Source organism: Rousettus aegyptiacus, unplaced genomic scaffold, assembly GCF_014176215.1.
Source record: "Rousettus aegyptiacus isolate mRouAeg1 unplaced genomic scaffold, mRouAeg1.p scaffold_m13_p_6, whole genome shotgun sequence".
Lineage (NCBI taxonomy): Eukaryota > Metazoa > Chordata > Mammalia > Chiroptera > Pteropodidae > Rousettus > Rousettus aegyptiacus.
The window spans coordinates 85,038,724-85,063,836 of NW_023416309.1; the positions used below are offsets into that span (position 1 = coordinate 85,038,724).

At 42.2% G+C, this 25,113-nt stretch overlaps 4 protein-coding genes across 6 annotated transcripts; 1 reads left to right on the forward strand and 3 right to left on the reverse strand.

The window, feature by feature from the left end:
• Positions 1-1,767: 1,767 nt before the first annotated feature.
• On the reverse strand, positions 1,768-3,777 carry CCL16 (C-C motif chemokine ligand 16). The gene is made up of 3 exons (XM_016123261.2): positions 3,656-3,777; positions 2,340-2,460; positions 1,768-1,929 (listed from the first exon to the last, which is right to left on the reverse strand). The coding sequence occupies exons 1-3, from the start codon at positions 3,753-3,755 to the stop codon at positions 1,797-1,799; spliced, it is 354 nt and encodes a 117-aa protein (XP_015978747.1). The 5' UTR covers positions 3,756-3,777; the 3' UTR covers positions 1,768-1,796.
• A 2,122-nt stretch (positions 3,778-5,899) lies between these two features.
• LOC107499289 (C-C motif chemokine 14-like) lies at positions 5,900-8,411 on the reverse strand. Its single transcript, XM_016123377.2, has 3 exons — positions 8,301-8,411; positions 6,432-6,546; positions 5,900-6,013 (listed from the first exon to the last, which is right to left on the reverse strand). Exons 1-3 carry the CDS (start codon positions 8,383-8,385, stop codon positions 5,929-5,931), a joined length of 285 nt encoding a protein of 94 aa, XP_015978863.2. The 5' UTR covers positions 8,386-8,411; the 3' UTR covers positions 5,900-5,928.
• A 97-nt stretch (positions 8,412-8,508) lies between these two features.
• On the forward strand, positions 8,509-17,705 carry LOC118603906 (endogenous retrovirus group K member 7 Env polyprotein-like). Of its 3 annotated transcripts, none has more exons than XM_036223298.1 (3): positions 8,509-13,160; positions 13,379-13,554; positions 15,863-17,705. In XM_036223298.1, the coding sequence occupies exon 3, from the start codon at positions 16,446-16,448 to the stop codon at positions 17,442-17,444; it is 999 nt and encodes a 332-aa protein (XP_036079191.1). In that variant the 5' UTR covers positions 8,509-13,160; positions 13,379-13,554; positions 15,863-16,445; the 3' UTR covers positions 17,445-17,705. The 3 variants fall into 3 exon arrangements, with proteins under 3 accessions (XP_036079191.1, XP_036079189.1, XP_036079190.1); XM_036223296.1 differs by having other exon boundaries at positions 8,509-13,133; XM_036223297.1 differs by lacking the exon at positions 8,509-13,160 and having other exon boundaries at positions 13,232-13,554.
• Positions 17,706-20,347: 2,642 nt separating this feature from the next.
• On the reverse strand, positions 20,348-24,143 carry LOC107499109 (C-C motif chemokine 15). The gene is made up of 3 exons (XM_016123025.2): positions 23,928-24,143; positions 20,962-21,070; positions 20,348-20,560 (listed from the first exon to the last, which is right to left on the reverse strand). Exons 1-3 carry the CDS (start codon positions 24,022-24,024, stop codon positions 20,470-20,472), a joined length of 297 nt encoding a protein of 98 aa, XP_015978511.1. The 5' UTR covers positions 24,025-24,143; the 3' UTR covers positions 20,348-20,469.
• Between the last annotated feature and the right edge of the window lie 970 nt (positions 24,144-25,113).

A 25,113-nucleotide genomic window follows, 5' to 3' on the forward strand; every position in this document is an offset into this window, starting at 1 on the left:
TAGTTTTGGATGATGAAAAACTTCTGGAGATGGATAGTTGCACAACAATGTGAATGTAGTTAATGCTGCTGAATTGTACACTGAAAAATGGTACATGTATTTTACCATACACAAACCAGAACTGACTTAAAAGTTATTCTAGGTGCTAAATGCCACCATGGCTCTTCAGGAATTAAAAAAGAAGAAGAAGAAGAATGGGAAGAATGCTGGAGCATCTCATAGAACTGAAAGACTAGCTAAACCTCCAAGCCTTGAGTTGAGGGGGACAGGAAACAGGACAACTCCAGGGACTTCAGTGCAAGAGTTCACAGACTTCTTCCCTTAGGGATGATGATATAACAACAACTGGTATGTGTTTCTCTGGTCCAAATTTCATCTCTCTGAGAGTTTGATTGGCCAAGTGTGGTCAAGTGGCCGTAAGGGTAGGTTAGCTTTAGTTGGGGGAGGTGTGGTAGGCTCCTGTATTACCACTGGAGACCACTGGGGGCAGTAATGGTCCAATTTACCGGAATCCAAGTCTTTGGCCAGTTTTCAGAAAGATCATTTCTCCAAATTTACTTGTTTCTCTTAATTATATAGCTTTAATTGACTGACTTTTGTTTTGCCTTCTCGACAGTATTTTGGGGGAATGTTGAATTTTTTTTCAGCCAGCTTTCTGCTGTTAAGCTGGAGGTAAAGGGGTAGTGTGAAGGGGAGATTGAGTATGTATGTCTGGACCCGGTACGGTGTAAACTCTCCAGCCGCCAACCTTGACAAAATTCTCAGGTGGATGTTGAGAAGCCCCTGAAAAAAACTGAGATTAAGTTTCTTCCACCCAAGCAGAAAGGAGTCAGGAAGTTAGGAATCAAGTTGGCGATAAAGGAAATTTTCTTTATTGAATGGTTGAGTTTTAGGTCAAGATTTTTACCTCCAACCTAGTCTAATGCCCTTCCTTTTCCCTGAAAAGCTTAGTGTAGGAGGCAGATGCTCACTTCTTTTTTTTTGTTTTAGAATTCTGTACCCATGCCACCTGGTAGAAAAGACCAAATCTCAGGGAGATCTAGCAAAGCCTCTGCAAAAGGAACAAAAATCATGAGCATGTGAATATTCCCACCCTGGTCTCCTAAGAAAAAGTTATGTTTTAAAAGAAAAGAATAATAGAAGAAAAAAGATCTAGGAAAAGGATAAGGATGGACAGGAAAAGCCAAGAGTTCTGTGGGGCTCTTAATGAGTGAGAGGCCAGAGATATTCTGGCTGGTTGGGAGCTGGACATAATTAGTTTAGAATGCCTAGTGTCTTGGTGTGAGAGGAGGAAGAATTTTTGTGTGTGTGAGGCAACCTTTGATTGACTTCACAGATTGCAAGGGCCTTGTCAGTTACAATCCCTTATTTCTTTATTTTTTATGCCTACAGGGCCTGATCTTCCTAGGTGGCCTCTCATCCAAGTACTAACCACCAAGTACTAACCAGACCTGACCCTGCTTAGCAGCCAAGATCAAATGGGATCAGACTTGTTCAGGGTGGCATGGCCATAGACAAGAGGAGGAATTGAAAGCAGAGCAAGGAGATGGATGTTTTTCTATGTATTAAGAATGTCTGTCTGCTCACCTCCCTTAACTTTAGCATTTCCTCCAGAGACTGAAAAATATTCAAAATACTTTTATTTTTTGGATCATTGGCTTCTTTTTCTGAATGTGACTCTCATTCAAACCACAAGGCTGTCTGCGTTTTCATAGGTTCATACCTTTCTTTCCTGAATCTGACTTTCCGCTGAGGCCTGATGGTCATGGGTAGCTGAGGAGCTGGGCTTGGCCTTTCTATGATCTAATAGATTTAACCTGGGGCATGTTCCTGGGGCGTAGCAAAGGCACATTGGGATCGTCGATGTAATCTTGGACCCATTTTTCATTGGGATTGGCGCAGACCTCTCGATTCTTTTTGGTGACGAAGCTGTGGAGGCAGAGTTAGACTCTCATGAGCCATGGAATAGAGTGGGAGGTCAGTCCATACTCCCCCACTTCTAGCTCACATAGGGCTTACTTAGGCCTCCCCTTTCTTGATCCCCTCAGGGAACTCCCTCTCTGGCCTCTAGACCTCATCAACCCTTCTTTTAGCCCTATCTTCACTCAGCCTAGACCCTCGGGCTTGATTTTCATTATGACCACCATTTATTGGGCCACACAGCTATCAGTAGCAAAATCAAGAGATAAACCCAGGTTTGTCCTGTGAGATTCAAAACCTAAGCCCTTAACCACTACTCTCTTACTTGTAGCATGGAGATTTCTTGGTCCTGTGCATCCCATTCTGACTCTGGGTTACCCTTCCATCTCCACAGAAATAATCTGTAGGGAAGTGCTTACATGATTGCTGGCAGGTAACAGCCGAGGGCCTTTCTGTGTCCCATCAGCAGTTTCCTTGGTATTATTTTCTCATGATACTTCAGGCAGCAGGTGTGTGAAAGGTTCACCGACTCAGGACTTTCTAAGGGAAGCACATTGAAAGCTTAACCAAGGGTCAGAGAACGAGCCCATGGCTGCCTACCTCCATCTCCCACCCAGTGCATTACACTCCACTGATGGCAAAGCCATCTGTTAGCAGGGACTGATCACAGCTGGTGGTAAAGCTTAGAACATCTCGAGAGCTCAGTTTGGCTGATCCATGCTTTGAGTGGGCCATTTTCTGTTCCTTGAAGCCTGAACCCATTGCATGGGCCTGCTTGACCTTTCCGAAGGGCATTGTTGCCCCCTCCCACCCACCAGATGCACCTCTGCACACCATGTCCTTGTTTACAAAGATCGGGGACATCCTGAGAGTGTGTGTGGGCAGATTATGTGGTGTGCACAACCTTTGCCCTCTGAATATTTATACAGGCAGATTGGGGCCAGACATACCCAATCTTGCCAAGGGTAAGTAACATAAGAGAGAAAAGAAGTACTGGGGCGGCTGAAGGCAGGTATGTAGAAGGACTGAGTGTCTTGGTTCCCTGTCACCAGGTCCTCATAAATGATGGTGGAGGCAGGGGTAGGGTATGGGCAAAACAAACCTTGTTTTTCATAGCTCCCAGGCATCCTATAGCTCCAAAACCTTTCAACCCCTTTCCTTTTTTCCACAGACTTTATTTAGACCTAGGCTAGGGGATGGAGATGAGGGCCATGAACCCCAAATAGTACACTTGGGCATCCCATTGGGATTCCTTTTGGCTGCCATGATAGTTCCTGCACCAGACACTGTAGGAAGGGGTGTCTAGGTTCAGACTCCTTACTCCTGGACTTGGCCCCAGCCATCACTTCAGCTTTCCTCCTAATACCCTTTGTGTTGCTCTCCCAAGAAGCAGGCTTTTCTCACCCACTAGCCTTGCCTGCCTCTTCATCACATACGTTTATTATTGTCTCTTCTGTTACATTCTTGGCTCCCCCTCCTAAAGGCTCATTCCTACTCTACATTCTTGGAGCTTCTGATATAACTTTGACCCAACATCCCAGAACTGTCCAACCCCAGAAGGATCTGGACCACAGCTCATATCTACTTTACGAAGGGGAGAGTTTGAAGATAGCAGCTCTGCATGCAGAGGGGGAGAGGCTGCCAGCGATAATGACAGAGGCCTGACAGCACTACTGGCTGTCAGCTGCCCTAGCCTCCTTTTTCACTGCTGCCTTACAGGGACAGGTGGACTTACTTGCTTGGCGGCAAAAAGCAGAAGTCATGGTGAGGATGAGGATGAGGAGAAAGAGGGCAGCTACAGAGACCTTCATTCTCTCAGAGGGGCAGTTCAGCATCAGGGGAGGGCTGAGTAGAGATGTCCTTGCTGCTGGCCTTTTCCTCTCTGACCTCTCAACTCTCTGGACTCTGACCACTTAGGAGCTGGTGTAAGAGGAGAAACAACGGGCCTCCCTCGGTGTTTGCTGAAAGGGAGGGCGGTGGAGGGAGGGATCTGGTGCAAAGCTGAATTTAGTAAGATGTGAATTCCTGTGAAGGGAAGAACAGAGAAAGAGAATGTGTGACTAATGTGTGCTGTATGCCAGCCACCTTGCATATCCTATTTTACTTAATTCTCAAGGTAGTGAAGTAGAGATTACTATTCTGATTTTACAAATGAGGCCTCTGAGGCTTAGAGAGGTTAAATAAATTGTCCAAGGACTGAGGTAGGCAGTGCTAAAAACCAGATCTTTGTGATTTCACCATGTTACCTGCCACTATCTATACGTTGGGGAAGAAGAAGGGAGGATTGAAGCGTCCATTTCCCCAGGTGATCTGTCTGTGGGAGGATGGACATAGAGCAGCATTACAGAAAGCACAGACTGAGGCAGAAGTTGGGTTTAGTGGCCTCTGAAAATGATATCTTCCCATCCCCAGTCTAAGGACGCATGACTGAATTCACTCTTTCATGTCACAAATTATGCTACTAATACTCCAAAAAGACAGTGTGCCTTGTCCTTGGGTTTCCGTTTTTGTTTGTTTGTTTTGCCCCCTGTAGTGTTTGGCTAATTTGTTGATGTTTTCATTGATTTTTTTGGTATAGTTGGCTGATCCCTCTTAGGTGCTTTTAGTATGGGTTTATCCAAACTGCAACCATAGCCAATCATGGCCAGCAGAGGGCGCGCCAACACCGTGAGCCTGACCATTTGCATCCGCGTCTCGAATTTCCAGCTTCTGACCTCTGGCTTTGGCTAAGGCTGGACCTGCACCTCAGCATCTTCTGTTAAGAATGCTTCAGGAACCCATTCAAGGTTGAAGGCAGCATTCAGAGAAGAGATGACAGATATAGAGCTTTAGAGGCATGGGGGAGGGTGCAGGAGATAAGAGTAGAGGGAAACGATCAGGACAAGGAATATGGGGATCCTTATGGGGCTTGGTGTTTGGTGTAACTGTTTGTAAATGGAAAAAAATATAATGCAATTAGTCCCGGTGAGTTCAAGGCAGTTAGTGGTAGTGAAGCTGTGGATTTTTATGAGGATAAGGGGAGTATGTATGTGGGGTACCTCCTTGACCTCTGTTTATGGAGGCAAGGAGGTCTGAGAAAGCTTGTTTGTACCTTTAGCATGCACCTCCCCTCTCCCCCCTTGGCCCTTGTCTGTGGAGATTAGGAGAGAAGAATGGCATACTCTTACTCGAAGTACATAGAGCTCGTCCTCGAACCCTGAAGGTGGGTTTGAGAACCTCTGGGAGCAGCCGGGTGTTATTCTTGGAGCATAAACCTCCTTTTTAATCCTGTCTCATTTCATCCGTTTGCCCATCCATCCATCCATCCATCCATTCATTCATCCATTTCCTGAGTACCTGGTATGGGCCAGGTTTTCTACTAGGCCTTGTAGGGGACACAAAAATGAATAAAACAATAATGTACTACCTGATACATGTAAGTGGATGGGAAAGGGTTGCATAGAACAGGCAGTGAACAAAGGCCTTGGAGCAGCACAGAAGAAAGGACTGGGGAATGAATTTGATTGTTATGGAGAGGGCTTTACGAAGATTAACCTGTAAAATCGGGTGATAATTCTTAGTTTTACACTTGTAAAGCTTACATAATATAATGTACATAAAAGGCACTGAAGAAATGATATCTGTTATTATTGTGGTTATTCACTGTGCAAAGGTGGCCTTTACACTTTCTGGGTGGAGACAGAAGCACCCAGCGGTATCACTTTCTGCTTAGCTTCCCGCAATCCGTATCACAGGCCTGACCCATTTTTTGCACCAGACCCTGGCCAAACTTCAGAGTCTCGATGCTGTGGATGCCACCCTGGGCTGGGCTCACCAGTGTCTCAGTTCACTGCCATTGGGTAAATTCAGCTGAAATGAATGAAGGCAGGAAAGCATGACTGATCTTTAATTCAAGGCAGGGCAGCTCCCAAGAAGTAGCTGGGGCTGAGAGTTGGGAGTGGAAGGGGGGCCTTGGTCTCTTCTCTTTAAGGTTCTGAGCTGTGCCCTTCTCCACTGTTTCTGGGTCACTCAGATCTCCAGCTCCTTGATGTAGTCCTGGACCCAGTCATCACTGGGGTTGGCACAAATGGAATGGCCCTTTTTGGTGATGAAGCTATGGAGCAAGAGAGAGAAGGATTATAACCAAGGGTCCAGCATCCAGGAAGTAAGAGCTTGTCTACCCTTCTTAACAGATTCCTCATCTGACCTAGGCTGTTTCTCCTTCCTTTGTTAGAGGCAGCCTAGGGCCAGTCTCCTTTCTGAGACATGCTTTTCAGCCCCTCAGGGCCCAGAGTCTTACTGTCTCCATCCAGGAAGTACCCTTCTGCCTTTTCTTCTCCTCCCTGATGCCAGCTTCCTCCTGGCTCCCAGCAGTCCCCAGATAGGCCAGAAAGCCCCTGGGCTTTCTCTCCCCCTGCCAATATACCTGAAAAGCACCCTGGGGAGTCTCCCTTCCACATCCTCCCTGCCTCCTGTTGTCCCAGGCCCCTGCTGGCTCCCTCTCCCCAGTGTGGTGTGTGGGTGCCACCTACACAACTCCAGGCTTGGAGCATTGGCTGCTGGTCTTGTAGTAATTTGTAATCCGTTCTCGCAGGACTGTGCGGGTAATGTAGATGAAGCAGCACTCCGTGGGGTGGTAAGGTCCTCCTGAGGAGAAAGCATATGGGGAAGCTGAGATCGGGCCCCTTGTTTAAGGTGATACCACTGGGTGCTTCTGTGACCCAAGGGAGTGGAAGAGGGAGGGAAGGAGGACACAGCCCTGCAGAATCAAGAGACAGGGCTGTGGAGGAACTCAGTCCTTTCATCTCCCTCTTCATACTGTTCTTCTGCTCCTCTTTTCTGCTCCTTCTCAGCAATCACCCTGTTTCTCATTCTTCATCTTTTCCTAGAAAGACTGGCTGATGCTGATGACTTTGAGCTCTGGGACTGAAGAGCAGCAAAGCCCAGATCTCGCTGAGCATGACCATCCCTATGTGGCAGACTTGTAGAGGTGCTCCAAATAGGAGGAATATTGTGGAAGGAATCTCAATAGGGATTGGGACGTCTGTCATTTGGGAGTGCAGACACAGCCCCACCTCCATCTTACAAAGAGGGAAGGACATCCACGCCAAGTCCTAAGGACAATGGCCAGGGAGTCAGGACACCCAGATTTTAACCCCACCTTGGCTTTGCTGGCTTGATTCCCGTCTCAGTTTCCTCATCTCTCCATAAAGCTGTTGGCATGGATTGGTGGTTTTACACGGGGCTTCCTGGGGCTCTGGGAGCTTCAAGACTATCCTGGAGATACTGATGCAGTTGAGAGTGGAGGCTTGGGTATAGGACCCCATTCAGCCCTCTTTTCTGTTTTACATATTGAACCTCTGTGTTAACTTTTTCTTGAAGAAAAGGTTTCATGGTCTAAGTTAAAAAAGAAATCACTGGATTAGCTGGTATTTCAGTTATTTTCTGATTCTGAAATTTCATGGCTCTTATAAGAGGTATAAGGAGGTGACAGCAAAGTCACACCCAGCTTGAATTATGGATGTAGCAGGAAGAGTGTTTCAGACCAAGGGCCCTGTACAAACAGGCTGTGTTTACGAGGTGGAATGATTGGAGATGTGCATGTTATGTGACCAACCTGCACAGAAATGTGAGTATGTATCATGATTGTCTCAGGAGTCACCAAGGGTGACTGGATGCTTGGGTGGAAAAGAAAAGGCCTTGTCCTGTTACCCAGCACTATTCCAGGCTATATCCTCGCTCTCTGAAGAATGGAATAAGGGATCCCCTGGTCCCGAGACCCACTCCCACTGCATTCCTCAGAGCTGACAAATGACTTCAGAGAGGCAAATCGAACTGTCCAGATTCCCACTAACTTTAGACTGGCTTTATTTCAACAACCTTTTGTTTCCCCTCAGTTTCTGTTAAGGGAACGAGGTAAAATTTAAGGGCAAGGAATAGTTTGGTTGTTTGAAAAGGCATTTCTTAGTTCATCCTGAGAAATAAGCTGAAAAAAGGTGGCCTAGGTAGAACCCCCTTCCCCACCCCCACACCAAACCTAGGCAGTGCTGCTGGTGTAGGGCTGACCCTGGAAGAAGGCTGGGCCCACATCCCAGGATGCAATTGACAAAATGGCTTTGAGGGCCTCCAAACACTACTCCTCAGTCTCTCTGGGGATAACATCCCCCAAACTTTGTGAGCTACTTTTTTGCTTACTAGCAAAGAGAGCTGAATTGATGAAATATAGAAGCAGGCTGGCCTCAGGTCATGAGAGAAAGGGGGCCTGGTTCTGGGGTGAAACCAATTTAAGGACACACCAGAGCACCTTCTAGAGTCCTTTCCCCCCATATTTCCAGTAACCTCATTCCTGTTTATTTCCCCATAGGGACCAGGTTGGAAAGAAGACAAAGCATTGCACTCACGTGAGGAGGATTTACTCTCGGACCCTAGGGGAATGGTGGTGATGAGGAGGAGGAGGGAGAAGATGGCAGCCACGGAGACCTTCATCTTCCTGTGGAGAGAGGTGATGCGGGAGGAGAGTGGGCCCTGTGGGGACTTCTCAGGCTCCTGGGCTGACGGAGTGTCGAGAAATGATCACCGAGGCAAAATGTATTTTTTAAATAAGGGAACTAAGATTTTGAAGGGAAGCAGAAAGCAGTGGATGGCTCAACAATTTCATATCCTGAACATTCGATGAGGGTGGAGTGAAGGAAGCATAGAGAGCCAAGATTTCAGGAAGGAAATTGCCTTCCATCCTTAGTAGGAATAAGTTTAACTCTTTGACATAAGCCCTTCCTTAGGCATAGACTATGAGCATGGGGGGCTTGGAAGCACTGTCTCAGACTTAGCCAAAGATCCCAAGGCTAGGACGTGTCCAGTGTCCAGTTCTATGCCTCAGAACGAGGCTGTATCAGGGCTGGAAATTCAGGATCTGTTTGTTTGGAGTTCAGAGGGGATTTGGGGTAACAGGATGAGGTCTGGAGTCCCCCACCTCAGGTCTATGAAGTCTTCACTTGAACTCTTAAACAGAATCTTCAGCTCCCAGTCTCATTCCCACCCTTTCACCATATCCCGGGGCGAAGAACTCAGTAGATAATTTAACACAAATTATATAATGGTTGCTATACCCACAAGCAGTTCCAAGTGCTTCATGAATATTGACCCATTTAATCTTTGTATCAGCAGTTGAGGAAACTGAGGCACAGAGAGCATAAATAACTTGCCCAGGTTTTGCCAGTTGGTAAGTAGAATTGGGATTCAAACTTGGGCAATCTGACTCCTGAGTCTCTGTTCTTAACCACTATGCTGTGGAGAAACATGGGAGCCCCAACTAAGCTGTCTCAGGCATGCTTGGCGTCTCTATAAGCCTTTAGTTTTAGACCTTTCTCAGCTCAGGTAGAGGATCCCTTTGGGAACTTCTCGTGGTTTCTACCTGTCATTACAGAGAAGCTTGATGGGAACCTAAACAATGCCTAGTTCAGGGATGGCTAGAAGGTTTCATTGATCAGTGGTGGATTGAAGCTCTGTGTTGAAAAATATTCTCATGCCATGTCCATGAACTTCAGAAAGGAGTGCTGTAACTGACAGGTGTTTTCTAATTCTGGTGCAGCTTGCATGCTGTGTATTTGCCATCCTTAGATTAGTCTAAATTGGCCACTTACTGAGGAAGAGTTGGGGCTCAGGAAGGGCCAGCCACTTGCTCATGTTCACAAAACAGAGCCACCTCTGCAGGCTCTCAAACTCAGTCCAGTGCCTTTACCATATTCTTCTAGGGTGTACTTGCCCCATTGTACTTGCTGTTGTGGTTAGAAGGCTGTTTATATCTTCTCTCTGTGACTCATCAAGGCAAGGAACATTTGTTATTTATCTTTGCTCATTCATTCAGAGCCTAGTATGTAGAAGGTGATTTATAAATATGTGTTTTAGAAAAAGGATGAATTAATAAATTGAGCTGGTCGAAGTATGTATAATCTTACAGGAAACAGCTGAATTCTCATGCTTAGGTGTCGAGACAGTAATTTATTCTAAATTAATAAATGTATTAATAAAATAATTAATCTATAAATTAATAAATTTTATGTATTTGTTATCATCAATAATAACACTATTTAAACTCCTAAAATCAAATGATAACAATTGTCTTTAGGAACAATCTAAGGAAACAAGTCATTTCTGGGAAGACTATGAGTTGGAAAGAAAAAACGTTTACTTGTTTTTGTGGAGACTAGTCTACTTGCCAAATTGTTGCTGGGAGCTTTACTGGAAATTCCTTTATTTTTCAGTAATTGAGGTCTTATTGACATTAGTCTGGATATGTTAATTGCGATGATAAACAATGCCTAAATCTCAGGGGATTAATTAAATATAGTTTAACTCTTGCTCATGTCACAGTCCACTGTGGGCCAACAGTGAGATGAGGGTGTGTGTGTTGTGGAGGAATGTTTCATGTACCCCTTTAGGGACCAAGGCTTCTTCTATCTTGTAATAACATCATTTTCAACATAAGTCTTCCAGGTTTTTGCTACCAAAGGATAGAATCAGAAAGGGATTGGAAGCTTTTTGGGGGCTGGTTCTGTAAATTGTATAAATTACTTTCACTTATATTCCATGGCCAAAGTGAAATGACTTGGCTCCAACATAATGATAAAGGTATGGAAAATATACTCATCTGTGTGTCCAGGAGGAAAAGGGAATGGGGTTTAGTGACCACATCACTTCTTTGCCACTATATCAAATATCAGGCACTGGGCCAGCTTGGAGGGTGGGTGCACTTGAAGATGACCTTGGCCTCAGAGGACTCATAGCTTAAAGAGAGACTCAAAAAGGTAAATGAAAATTGCAATACAGTGAGATGAATAGAATTTGGTAGCAACATAATTAGAGACCTTAAGCGTTCTTTCATTGCCCACTGGTGAGTATGCAGTGCCTATTTAAAAAATGTTAAAATGTCTTTTAAAGCAACAGACTTACATCGATTTATTAAAAGATAGAATAATACAGAAAGGGTTATATGGGACATAAAGTTTTCTGAGTTCTTGTTTGTCTGAGAAGTCATTACTCATTTTTTATACTTGATTGGTATTTTCACTGGGTATGGAATTCTACATTGAGAGTATTGAGAATATTTTGTGGGCAACTTTTATCTGGGGTGACCTGGATTTTCCTCTTTCTAGAAGATTTTAGTTTTATTTATCTTTGTCTTCTTACTTTTTGGCACAAAAAGATGATCCAGGCTTATCTAATACTTTGCCACTGCTCTGGAATCAGCCAGTTCTCTATGTGTAAAGGTATATCTATTTCTGTTATGTCAATTTCCAACATTTATAGCAATTTCTATATCGTTGGTTTTGCTATATGAAAAACCAACAGTTTATACCAATACATTCAATTCCGAGTCAGCACCACAGGGTTTATTTTTGTCTTTTCTCTGTTTCCCTCCCTACTCTAGCAGTAAGAAACTTGGCTCCCATTAACCTCAGTATGTTTACTTCTTTGCTCCATGCCCTGTATATAACAAATCTTCTGGCCACCCTGACTGTATTCTAAGTCCCAGCCCCACTGGCCTTAATCATGCCCAGTCCTGGTTGAGTCCTCTGTTGAGCCCGCAGCCCACACAAAGAGAAAAGAGAATGAGCGATATTACTTTTTAAATCTTCTTTGTGGTTCTAAATGTGAAATAGAAAAAAATACGGATGTTTCCATTCACTATTTTATGCCTTGATTTCTGTGCAGCTCTAATTAGTTTTTTTTCTACAACTTTAAAGCACATTTTTTTTCTAGCTATTTTTCACAACTTCCAAGATTTTACTTTTCAAAATTCAAATTTGGTTGTCAGGCTTATTTAACCATGTTTATATTTTTTCCTGTTGTAGATTTCATTTATAGTTAAGCAGCTTTGGTAAGTAAGCTTCATCATGAAAAAAATCAAGTATCAACGCAAGAACTGTCCCATTTTGTTGTTTGTCCTTGAAAAGACAGTAAAGATTCAGTTTATCAATTATTTGAATTTTGGGGGGGTTACTTTTACAGAAAGAAATATGTGCTTTTTATAAAAGTTGCAAGCAATGCTGAAATTACAAAGTCAGGAGTATGAGTTCCTCTTCAAATTCCCACTTAACAATGCAGTGTCAGCATTACCTGTGAACTTGTTAGAAATGCTGATTTTTTTCCCCTTTCCTTCGGCCCAGTTCTAATGAATCAGAATTTCTGGGGCTAGGATCCAGCAATCTATTTTAACAAACCCTCCGGGTGATTCTTATGCATGCTAAAGTTTCAGAAGCCCTGATCTATGCAGGCATACCTCATTTTATTGTGATTCACTGTACTGCACTTCACAGATGTGATTGCCTTTTTTTTTTTTTTTTAAATGAATTGAAGGCAAGACCCTTTAGCATTACAATGGTCTAGAACTGAACCTGCAATATCTTCAAGGCAATACTGTGGTACAAATTCTTAAGTGGTGTGCTTTAATATATTGGTCTCTTCAACCCTTGGCCAGGCTGACTAGGGCCGGGAGGCCTGAGCTCGAAGCTGACTGCCCCCAGTACAACAACCTCATCATTTTAATCCGATGTTATGTAATGATTTGAAGAGTTAGTGATGGATTAGATAGGATTTACGCACACAGATATCATATCTTATTCTTATTCTCAGTCTTCTCTATACACTGAAATATTCTTGAAGGGCTAAAATCTTGTTTTGTTCTCATTGTTTTTCTAATGCCTGCAATATATAACATAATCACTCAATAATTATCTCTTTGAGTGACAATAAATATGTTTTAAGACTTCAGAGAAAGGGAGATAGGTGCTCTGGCTGAGATAGTGAGGTAAATGTTTTATGGTGGTACCTGAATTGAACCTTAAAGGGTAGGTTGAATTTTGCTGGGAAGAGTTGAGAACGGGGTGGTGGGGGAGGTGTTTCTGGCAGAGGCACCACAGAAAACAAGGAAGCAAAAAAGAACATACTGTTTTTGAGGAACAGCAGGTAAAAGTATTTAGAGTATGTAAGTCTAATGCAGTTGATCCAGACATAACATGCTGTTATCTCCTACAAGACCTCAAAGACCTTCCGTGATTGACAGATGCTTGGTCAGAAAGGAGAGTCTTGGTTTCCAACCTTCATTTCTGTTCAGCTGCCATTATCATGACCCAAAGTTGTCGGGAGCCATTTTGGGAAGCCATTATGAGGACTGAAGAAGTCACGTAGCTAAAAGCCATGGTATGGCTGATGAGTTTAAAACAATGGTCACCTTGGTAAGTCTCATAAAGTCACCTTTTAAGGTAATGGAATGTTATACTACCATGGAAACAAGAACGTGTAGGATCTTATGTAATTGACAAGCATTGTTTTAGATATGTATGGTGTGCTTTGCTATGGTAACGTGGTGATTGACTATGGTATTCAAAATCACATAAAAAGGCTATGCTAAATAAACTCGGGGCTGCAGCTCTCATTGCATGCCCTCCCGAAGAGCTTTTCTGTGTTCTTTTTTCCTTAGGTTTCACCCCCCTCTTTCGGGTGCTGTTCGATCTCAGACAGCTGGTTCCCGCAAGTGGTGCCCAAACAGGGACCTGAAAGCTTGGGACTGAATGTTGACTGAACGTTGTGGTGAAGACCGCCATGACAGGAGAAAAGGGGCCCCCGAGTAAACTGTAAGCCGAGTAAACGGCAAAGGTGAGTGCGGTGGAACAATCCAGGAGTAAGAAAGACGCCGTGTGAAGTGAGCGCTCAGAAAAATAAGGGTTGAGGTGTTTGTAAATACAAAGAATAAGAGGAAAGTCGACTTAATAAAAGAAAAATGGGAAATGGAAACGGCCGCATGCTTTTTGTACATATGCTTAAGAATATGCCCCGAGTACGAGGAGCTAAGGTAGGGCATCAGCAATTGTATAATTTTTTAGAATTTATAGAAAAAGTTTGTCCCTGAGGAGGGAACAGTGAATTTAGAGACATGGAAAAAGGTAGGAGAAAAACTACAAGATTATTATGATGTCCACGGACCTGGCAAAGTGCCTGTAGATACTTTTAGCTTGTGGACTTTAATTAGAGATAGTCTAGATCCTAGGCATGAGAGGGGTAAAGCAAATGAAGACAGTCAGGCAACCGGGAAGGAAAATGAAACTAAGCCTTCCGTGCTGCCGACAGACCCTGAGCCTTTCTTTGAGTTTTTATTTTATAGACATGGAAAAGAATCATGGATCCGGGGTATGAGAGCCAAAGCCCAGAACAAAGTAGCAATATTTTATCTTGGAAGGATGCAGAAGGTCATAACGGGACATTTTAACCATATATTGTTTCAGGTCTGCCAGTTAACCTATGGGGAAGGGATGTTATGGAAGAAATGGGAATGTATTTGTATAGCCCAAGTGGGTCTGTTACTCAGCAAATGTTTGACCAGGGGCTTTTACCTAATCAAGGATTAGGAACTAGGGGCCAAGGAATTCAAGAGCTTTTAATGCCTATTCGAAGACCCCAGAGGCCAGGCTTAGGGTATTTTTAACGGAGGTCACTGGGTAACCTGTACTCCACGCAGGCCCACTTTTCCACGTGATTCTAACCTAGCCTTAATTCCCTGAAACTGGGTTTTTTAAGATTATAGATTTATAAGATTGTTTTTATACTATTCCTTTACACCCTCAAGATAGAGAAAAATTTGCATTTTCAATTCCTACTTTAAACAATGCTCAGCCTACTTAGCAATATCTATAGAAAGTATTCTCCCAAGGCATGCTTAATAGTCCTACCCTGTGCCTAGCATTTGTGAATATGCCTTTGCAAGAAGTAAGGGAAAAGTTCCCTCAGGGTCTTGTTCATCACTACATGGATGATATTCTTTTTAGGCTTGAAAAGAAAGAAATATTAGAAAATATTTTTTCATTTGGAAAAACTGCTCTGGAAAAGTATAGGCTCGAGATAGCCCCTGAGAAAATACAAGATTCTGTTCCTTAGGATATAAAATTTTACAACGGAAAGTTACTCCTCAAAAAATAGAAATTAGGTGAGAAGCTCTCAATACTGTTACTAATTTTCAAAAATTATTGAGAGATATTAATTGGCTCTGTCCTTCCCTTGATATCCTCACATGTGCTTTAACTAATTTTTTCTCTATTTTAGAAGGGCCCACTGCGTTGCATAGTGCTTGGGAACTATCACCATTGGCAAAAAAGGAATTTTAAATATTGTATTTTAGAAAGACACTCTTGTAGTCACAAACTTGCATTGCCCAGGTTTCATTATTGTGTGGTAAAGGGTCTTTCTCTAACTTAAAATTTAAAAACTATTAATGATTTCCTTTTTCTTTTATCAGTTAATTAGTCTAATACTTAGGACATTTTAGCATGGAGTCAACAGTGTAAATAACATGATTTTGCATTAGAAATGAGAAAAGTAATGAATAAATTACAAAATTCAGTGCTTTTTAAGGTACTTTTCTGTTCCTATTTCTGTTGACCGGTCACCAGGGGTCCGTGGAGAGACTGGATGCAGTCATAGCTCCCAGACCATGGCCAGGCAGCGGGACGCCGCCTCCTGTGCCCTGTTGTTAAAGTCTGTTTATTGTCTTTGGTCTTGTCTGGGATGCGGGTGGCAAACTTTTCTGGGTCCACCTATACCCCAGTAATTGTTTTTGTCTGAGTGTTTGTTTTGCGTTCTATGTTTTGTGTTCTCTGCGCAAGTGTTAGAGGAAAAACCAGAGTTCACAGAGGATACCCTTGGGGTGTCTCCTGCAACATTTCAAAAAAAGATAAGCTTATAAAACAAAAAGGGGGAATATGGAATACCCCGAGACAAAGGCTTAATAGAGCTTTATATACTTTAAATTTTTTAAATCAAGATGAACAAGGTAGCACAGCAGCTCATCGGCATTGGGTAAAACAGGCCAGTGAGCCTTTGCAGCAGCCGGTATACTACAAGGATCTAACAGGGGATTGGGTGCCTGCTGAGGTACTGAAATGGGGCCGAGGTTTTGCTCATATCTCTACAGGAACAGAGAAAGCTGCTCCTGATGAAGATGCTGATAGGCCATCTTCCGATAGTTGAAAGACAGCTATATTGGGCCTATGTACCTGATTCACCAATTTTGCATCCATCCGTTTGGGAAGGCCCAGAAATTGTGGTGAGAGTAAATGACACATGGCTGTTAGATCAGCCATTTTGGGGGCAGATGCGAGGAGTAAATGAACCAAGATTTAATTATGCTGGAATGGGAGAAGGATTGCCCATCTGCTTTAGTTAGAACAACACAAATCCTGGATGTATTACGGTGGAAAATGCTACGCTGCAAAGAGCGATACGGGAAACAGGGACTCAGTTTTTCAGATTCCACCATCCAAAAAGAGAGCAGGTAACATTGCCCCCATCTCCTCCACAATCTTTTCCTCTTTGTGGAAATGAGGTACGTACTTACAATCGGTCTATCCTGTGGAGAAGGTGTTATGTCCCGACACCCACTACATACAATGTGTCGGGAACAGATCGATACATCCTGGATTGGCCAGGAGGAACCAATGGACACGTTGGAGGTTATAGATTGAACATCAGTTGGACAGTGGGACTATGGTGGACTGATGAGGAGTGTCCTCAAACTTATGTTGAGAAGTTGGGTGCAGCCATGGGAGAACTATGCCCTGCGGGGATGGATCTCTCGGATAGCGGACACAAACATAACTGCATGTGTAACCCCACCGCATGTATTGATGATTGGTGGAATTAATGTAACTATGAGAGGTAGAAATTTCTATGTCACTTGTTATGATTGCATTTTCACTAACTGTATTTCTTTTGTTCTGAAAGGAACTACCGTAATGGTCTTTCATCAACTCTCTTTTGTAATGTTACCTGTTAACACATCGGGACCCTGGTGTGCAAATCGAGGTTTACAGGTATTAGAAGAAATCTATAAGGCTTTGAGTAGACAGAAAAGAGTAATAGGATTGATTATTGCTGGAATTACTGCTCTTGTGTCGCTTATAGCTACTGCTGCTGTCGCTTTATCTCAAACTGTTCAAACTGCTCATTATGTTAATAATTTGTCTAAAAATGTTACAATGGCTTTAGGGACCCAAGAAAATATTGATAACAAGTTAGAACAGAAGCTTGATGCATTATACAGTTTAGTTATGTATTTAGGAGATGAAATCCAAGGTTTAAAAGTGAGATTTCATTTAGAATGCCATGCAGCATATCAGTGGATTTGTGTCACCTCAAAAATTTATAATGAGAGTCAACATGGATGGGATCACGTGTGCTCTCATCTCCAAGGTGTCTGGCATGATGCTAACACATCCCTAGATTTAATACAGCTGCATAGAGAAATTCAGGGGCTGCAGGATGCAGGACCCCTTCAGTTTGATGCAGCTGAAGAGGCTTCAAAATTTTTACAGCACCTGAAAAGCTTTCTATCATTCTGGTCTCCTTTGGGTCATTTGCTTATCTCGGCTTTAGCCTTGGGCCTTTGCATAATTATAGGCGGATGTCTGCTTCCACATTTGATGACATACTTCTTCAATTCTCTGCTGAAGATTGGTGCAGAGATGCATAGTCTCAGGCTCCAGGCTCAGGTGTGAGCTATAAAATAATTATACATCTCCCATTTAGCAGAGGCTGGTAGTCAAAGACGGGTAAGAATCCTTCAGGGTTGGGACCAACCTAAGACAGGGCATGATTGCAAGACTTTCATGTGCCAATGACGGGTAAGGCCCAGGCCTGTGAAGGGTTGCCTAAGACAGACACAGTCTATCTGCGCCATAGCTGAGAAAGCTTTGGCATTTTAAATAATAAAAAAGGGGGAGATGTCGGGAGCCATTTTGGGAAGCCATTATGAGGCATGAAAGAAGTCACGTAGCTAAAAGCCATGGCATGGCTGATGAGTTTAAAACAATGGTCACCTTGGTAAGTCTCATAAAGTCACCTTTTAAGATATGGAATGTTATACTACCATGGAAACAAGAACGTGTAGGATCTTATGTAATTGACAAGCATTGTTTTAGATATGTATGGTGTGCTTTGCTATGGTAACGTGGTGATTGACTATGGTATTCAAAATCACATAAAAAGGCTACGTTAAATAAACTCGGGGCTGCAGCTCTCATTGCATGCCCTCCCGAAGAGCTTTTCTGTGTTCTTTTTTTCCTTAGGCTTCACCCCCCTCTTTCAGGTGCTGTTCGATCTCTGCCGGCTGGCTCCGGCACAAAGTCTTGACTAGGAGACACCTGACTCTTTGCCATGCATACTGCTCAGGTGGTTTGTGCTCTCAGTTTCATTCTACTGAGCTAACAACTTGGTTAGCCAGAGAACCTAATGAAACCACACATATTCTCCTTAGGTCTAGCACATTTTTAATCTAACAACTCTTTGACATTTTTACAAGGCTCTGAAACAAAATCTCTACAGAGGAGCTAAAAGCTGGTATTGCCATCACTCAATCTTATATTCCAGAGCTCAGTGGGATGGTGTTTGCGCCAAGCTTCTGAATTCAACAGAATATAGTGAAGTAATGAGCAACAGGAAAGATCATACATGGGTCAAAATATAGGCCAGAACCCTGAGCATCTGTGTTTGCCTCTTTCACCTCCCCAAATCCCATCTAAATGTCAGAATAAATATGAAAACAAAAATAAGTCCCTACTAGCAGCAGGGGATCAGAAAAGATGACATCAGCTGACCATAAGGTGGGAAATGTCTGTTCTATATAAAAGACATGCATCAACTTGATGGCAAAACACAGGAGGCTGAAAAAACTTATATAGGTGAAGGAGAAGATTATTGATAAAACGTGTTCTCAGCAGGAGCTGGGTAACACAAAGATTAGAGTCAGAGGGTGTTAGGAGAAGAAACTTGGGTCCGGAGAACAAACTACAATATTGCCAGTCTCCATTTCAGGACAGTCAGGTGAAGGGTTGGTTCCAGTATAAATCTATAAGCACCATTCTCTATATAAAGAAGGATATCTGTAGTGGAAGTCTTCTGATGGGGACAATGGGCCAGACAGAAAATTAGGCAGTCCCTTGGATAACTTCTAATCAAATATAAGAAGGTCTGCCCCCTCTACCTCTTAGAAATGAAGCTCTTTAACAGTGCAAGCCTGACCATTCATTCCTACTCCTCTTTCTTCACCTACCAGAGCCAGGGCCCCTATAATCAGCATCTGCATTTATAACCAAGGATCTAGAGGTTTCCACTTATGCTGTGAAAAAAGAATGGCATCCATGATGGAGTAAAATATACTAAGACACTCTTCCTCTTCACCGGTCCGCCAGCTAGCCTGTCTCCCTTTTAACCTGCACCTCCTGAAATAGTGTCTCTAAGTGAGGTCCTAGGACCACCTGGATAAAAATCACCTGGAATACTGGTTTAAATTGTATATATCTGTGCTTTACCCCTTATCCCCAACCATCTCCTGTCCATCCCTCCACTCTCAAATGATGGAGAAACTTCTAAACTGTAGTCAAGCCTTCAAAGATGAGCTATTTTAGTAGGAAGGATGGGCTATACTGTAAATTTATGTTTAATCTCTTTGGTGTTATAGTAATTTCCAGCTTTAACCATTGTCTCAAGATTTTTTTCTAATGGTAATTTATTATTATAAAGGATATTTGGTTGTCAATTAGTTTTTTTCTATTGATTTCTTATGTCAAGCAAAGCACTCAAAAAGCAAGCATAGGTTTTAAACTTTTTTAAAAATAAGTTTTGTTGTTATTTAGAATTCAGTGCTTTCTTCTGAGTTTTATGAGAAAGTTGATCCAGATTTATGAATTACAAATATAAATGTATAGGTTTTGACAGATATGAATATAAAATTGATATTAACTCCAACTTTAAATGTTTTTCTTGATGTTCTTTAACTTTAAAGAAGACATGTTTTATGAAGTTATATCTATTAAGAGAAAACATCCAAAACAGAAATAAGGCAACGGGATGACTGCTTGCCTTTCAATGTCACTTTGGAACATTGTTTAAAAGGTCTACCCAGCATTCCTTACATCTTTGGGGAAATGAATTCTTGATTGATGTTCTATTTACTATTAATCACGACCCAGACTTTGTGAAATTGCATGTGAACTTGTGAATTTTTGTCCATTGCAAGATGCAAATAATTTTTGTCCAGTAAAAAGAATCCCAAAAGTTATAATTATATTACCTTATTGGATTTAATCTATTTTTCTCTACGTTATTCATTTAGAATGCCGTCTCCAACTAATCATATAAATCTCTGTTCCTCAGATGATCTCTGAATCAGTTTTATGGTCCTCTCATTAATGGGTTATGTACATCTTTGACAATATTCAATCTGTATTTGAATGAGTCATATTTTTAGCTTTAAAAAAATTAAAATGATGTCTCATTTTGGAAAAAAAAGGAATCCAAAGTTTATCAATTTCTACATGTTTTTACTCTTGAAGTTCAAGAAAAGTTAAATTGGATACTTTTTATTAGTGCATAACTTTTATAACCAGAACAGAACAGGTTGTTTTTTAATTTCATTTTTATCTTTTAATAATTCAGGCCAAGAAAGTCCCAGGAGGTGAGGTAAGAGAGATGGAGATGGGTGGCTGGCACCTAGTATCCTTTTTCTTCAAGCAAATATTTTCATCAGGTCTTTGGCTTCAGCTTCATTATGCATTCCTGAACTTCCCTATCACCGGGATTGGCACAGACAAGACGGCCCCTCTTGGTGACAAAGCTGGGGAACAAGGGAGAAAAAGATTACACAGTGAAGAGGGTTCTGCAAGTGGCAGTGGGGAGCCTCATCCTTCGGGCCTCTCAATTTCCCCACTCAGTGCAGTTGTTACTTCCTTTTTCTGCTGCAGGAGCTCATGGTGTCTCCATCCTGACACGCTCCCTCAGGTTCTGAGACTCCCTTAGCCACCTGTGAGACTTTGCTTGGGCAGCCTTACTCCTGATCTTTTTTTCCTTCCATAACCTCTCTCTTCACTGGGAGCATCTCATACCTGATGCTCCACAGGATCCTAACGAGGACACAAGCCTGACCCTTGATTGGCAGGATCCAGAGGCTGGGAATTTACTGGACATCCATCCTTCAGGGCCCTCTCCCAAGACATGGCCGGTGAGCTTAGCACTTACATGACACCAGGCTGGGAGCACCCACTGCTTGTTTCAAAGTAATATTCCATGAACTTGCATGGGATTTTTTGTGCATAGGAGAGACAGCAGTCAGCAGGACGCTGAAATCCTGTAGCAAGAGAAAGGGCCATTTAAGGACCGAACATGTTTTGAAGACAACTAGATTCTTTCCCCCTTTCCTCCCTAGTACTTTGAGAAGGCACAGGACTCAAAAGGGGTGTTTTCCTCCTTTACCAGCATTTGATGGCATCTCCTTGCTTCACTCTCCTCAGGGCTGAGCTGTGTGTCTGAGGGTACCCAGACAATGCCACAACAGGGCCAGGATCATTTATCTCAGAAGAGGAAAGGTCTGATTCTTGCAGGAGGCATCAGAGAGTACCCTCTCCCCTAGATAAGCTGATTCTTAAGACCACCAGATAGAATAGAGGTCATCTGTGGGAGAGGGACCCATGACCCATTCTGATCTTTTTTGGAGATACTCACCACCTTCAGGACTCTCCCTCTTTCCCCATGCCCTCTAACTGAGGTGGATCGAAGACACTGAGCAGATCTATACCCACCAGCTGCTTTTAAATATGTGCCAAAACTAAACATTTACATTGTTGAAGTATTGAGGATTCCAAGTGTTGTATCTCCAGTTTGGGTTCTATTTGAGAGAAACAGACAAGGAGGGAAGAGAAATCACTGGGAAACAGCATTGTCTTAGTGTCTCTACCTGTCCTGTTCCCCAGCCCGATCCCCTGGTCTGGGGGCAATGGTGACGGAACACTGGACGGCTGTCGAGGCTCTAGGCCTACCTCCAGGCCTGTTTTCTCCATTAGGGCCCTGAGATTTTTCAGGGAACTTTTGAAATTGTTTGAGACATGAAAACATTCTATTGGCTTTAAATACAAAAAGCAAACTGTTAATCCAACATGAATAAATCAATTGAATAGCTGTATCATGTGATACAGTCTACAATGCTTTCGCACATTTCTGGAATCCACAGGGTCTGGAAACAGAAATTCTTCATGAACTGATTTGGTAGCACAAAGTCACCCAAAGTGAACTGCGGCTATTTACAGTCTTTATTCTATTAGTAGAAATATTCGTATGTGTTTGCTGTAGAAATATTACTGTGTTTGATTAAAGTATGCTTCCCAGATGCTGCCAGGAATGTTAAGTAATGTCCAGGTATGTGTTACCTTTTTAAAAATTTTATTTTTGAACATGTGATAAAATATACATAATATAAAATTTACAATTTTAATCTTTTTATTGCCTTCTAGCTCTGACCTTATACTCTACACAGACAGTGATCTAGACCTGTTAGATACATATTTGTTAGGTAAATGAATGAAAAAATAGACCTGGTAGGGACTATCAAGGACCTTAAACTCTAATCATTGGTAAGAAATGGAGGAGTATAATTAAAGCTATAAGAGAAGTCAAAATAAATTGCTATTGGGTTCAGCAGAAGAACAGAAGATATGTACTTTAGACCAAGCTGGTCAAATTTTAGCCATTTTAAAATATACAGTTCAGTAGCAGTAAGTACATCCACATATTGCACAACCATCACCACAGTCTATCCACGGAACTTTTTTCCTTTTTCAAAACTGAAATTCTGTACTCATTAAACAATAACTCCCCATGTCCCCCTACCCACTTCCCACAGGCCACCACTAGTTCACTTTCTGTCTCTGAATCTAACTGCTTTAAGTACCTCAAATTAACGGAATCATACGGTATTTGTCCTTTTGTTACTGGCTTATCTCACTTATCAAATGTCTTCAGTGTGCACCCCTGTTGTAGCATGTGTCTGAATATCTTTCCTTATTAAGGCTGAATAATATTCCATTGTATGTATATACCCCATTTTAAAAATCCATTTATTTGTTAATAGACACACACTTGCGTTGCTTCCACCTTTTGACTACTATGAATAATGCTGCCACTAGTGTGGGTGTACAGATGTCTCTTCATGCACGTGCTTTCAGTTCTTTTGGGCATACATCCAGAAGTGGAATTGCTGGATCCTATTGTCTTACATTTTTAATACCTGAAAAATCCTGCATTCCAAAATACATCTAGTCCCAACGTTTTGGGTAAAGGATTGTGGACCTGCATTAGGCAAATACAGTTAAACTTTTAGCTCACTTCTTATGTCGTTACATATGAATTATATTTAATGAGACGTGTGAACATGTCAATATCCTTGATATGATGTCTGCGGGGGTTGCAAAACGAAGTCTAAAGGGCCTTGCCTTCTATAACAGCTTCCTAACTAGCTTGTATCCTAACTCTACCACTTACTACCTGTGATCTTGAGAAAGTTATGTAAGGTTTCTATGTCTCAGTTTTCTCACTTGTAAAATGAGGATAACGATAATATGAAAAACTTATAAGTTGCTGATAGTCTACACCAAGGGTTGTTAGGAGTTTCCAATACATTAATATCTATTAATACTTAGAATAGTGCCTACTCACACATAGGTAGAACTATATATTTATTTGTTAAATAAATAGAATGGTTAGGTAGACTTAGGTAAGTTACTTGCCCAGCTTGTCCTATTTCCTCTCCAAAATGATAGTTTTCACTAGATGGTATATGATAGTTCTAACATCATAGGATTCTATATTTCTTTCTGCACATTTACAATCTTACTACGATTCTTTTGATCAAGCACGTAATAGTCCTCTATCAGCTAAGAGAAGGTATCAAATAATTCTAGCAATGAAAACAGGGTAAGAATTGTTTTCCCAAGTGGGGTGAGTCATCTGTATACAGTTTTCTTCAGGAACCAAAAGCTGCAGAGAAAGAGATCTATTCCTTACTGCTGCTGCTTCCAAACAAGCCCCAAATTCACATTCATGTCTAGAATGGGAAGCATTTTCAGGAGAACAAATGTGTCTCTCTGTGACTCTTCCCCAGACTTTAAGTTACCATCAACCTGGCCACCAGTGGGAAGGCTCACAGAACTCACCAGGGCCCCGGGGTTCATAAGCGTCATATCCGTGGGTTGGGGATCCAAGAGCAGCAGCAAGAACGAGGAAGGAGAGTGCAGCTGTAGCGATCTTCATCTTTTACCTATGCAGGCAGTGCTGGCCTGAGGACTCCTAAGCACTCTGCTTCCTGGATTTCTGGGACCCTAGCTCTGCCCTTGTATTTATAAGAAAAGGAAGATCAGGAAGTCACAGGGCAGAGGTAAGAATGCTGTTTTTGGCCATATCATCGAAAACATGTTATTTTTAAAAAAGGGAACAAGGCTGGAGATGCAACAGGAAGTAGAAGGCAGTGATGACTTGGGGCTAACCCAACTACCCAATGAATACAGGCAAAAGAGTGTCAAAATTTATGGCAGAGTCTTTAGCCAAGACAGAAATTGGGAGACCCTGCGGTAGGAACTCTCAGATGCTATGTGGGTCACGGAAGCCTTACAGGAAGAACTGTATGTTTATAACAAAACTCTATGATTAAAACAGCCCTCCTTTGAACTTCTTCCCCTCTTTAAAAGAAGTACCTTCTTCTTCCTGCACTCTCTTTGCAACCGTCAACTCTGCATGTACTGGATTACAATCCCTTTTCCCCAAATAAATCCTTTTTGTGGAGGGAACACCTAGTTGACTTTTTGTTTATCGTTGACAAGAGTGACTATTATGTTTGATATGACCGACTATTTTATTAAGAATCCTTCCTCTAGGAGATTCACTTAATCCTCTAAATCAGAGTTTTTTCTTTAGGAGTTAACCACCTTCAAGTGCACCAAAAGTGTATGACCAGATGTGACCACCAGATGGAATGCTCTAGCATGTAAACTGGTCCTGTGATTCCTCACATAGGATCTTTTTTTCCCCTCACATAGAATTTTGATCCTTGACCCCTATCTTTGTTCCACACCCCATAGCCAATCCTTTATTAAATAATGTTGGCTCCACTTTCAAAAATATATTGAGAATATTATTATTTCTCACCGCCTCTACTCTCTCCGACCTGGTCCAAACCACCCTTGTCTTTCATTGGGATTCTTGCAAAAGCCTCTAACTTGTCTCCTTATTTTGCTCTTGCCTCTCTTCAGTTCAGTCTCTGAATTGCAGCCATAGTGATCCTGTGAAAAAGAAACCAGATCAAGTCAATCCTGTTTGAACTTTCCAGATTGGCTTTTTAATTCC

Coding starts and splice junctions, on each gene's coding strand:
- LOC118603906 (XM_036223298.1), top strand. CDS start 16,446: ATGAGGAGTGTCCTCAAACTTATGTTGAGAAGTTGGGTGCAGCCATGG.
- CCL16 (XM_016123261.2), bottom strand. CDS start 3,755: ATGCTGAACTGCCCCTCTGAGAGAATGAAGGTCTCTGTAGCTGCCCTC. Junction 2,461..3,655: donor TGCTTTTTGCCGCCAAGCAA/GTAAGTCCACCT, acceptor TGCTTCCCTTAG/AAAGTCCTGAGTCGGTGAAC. Junction 1,930..2,339: donor TGTTACCTGCCAGCAATCAT/GTAAGCACTTCC, acceptor CTGCCTCCACAG/CTTCGTCACCAAAAAGAATC.
- LOC107499289 (XM_016123377.2), bottom strand. CDS start 8,385: ATGAAGGTCTCCGTGGCTGCCATCTTCTCCCTCCTCCTCCTCATCACC. Junction 6,547..8,300: donor CGAGAGTAAATCCTCCTCAC/GTGAGTGCAATG, acceptor CTTTCTCCTCAG/GAGGACCTTACCACCCCACG. Junction 6,014..6,431: donor TGCTCCAAGCCTGGAGTTGT/GTAGGTGGCACC, acceptor CTTGCTCCATAG/CTTCATCACCAAAAAGGGCC.
- LOC107499109 (XM_016123025.2), bottom strand. CDS start 24,024: ATGAAGATCGCTACAGCTGCACTCTCCTTCCTCGTTCTTGCTGCTGCT. Junction 21,071..23,927: donor TTATGAACCCCGGGGCCCTG/GTGAGTTCTGTG, acceptor CTCTTGCTACAG/GATTTCAGCGTCCTGCTGAC. Junction 20,561..20,961: donor TGCTCCCAGCCTGGTGTCAT/GTAAGTGCTAAG, acceptor CTTGTTCCCCAG/CTTTGTCACCAAGAGGGGCC.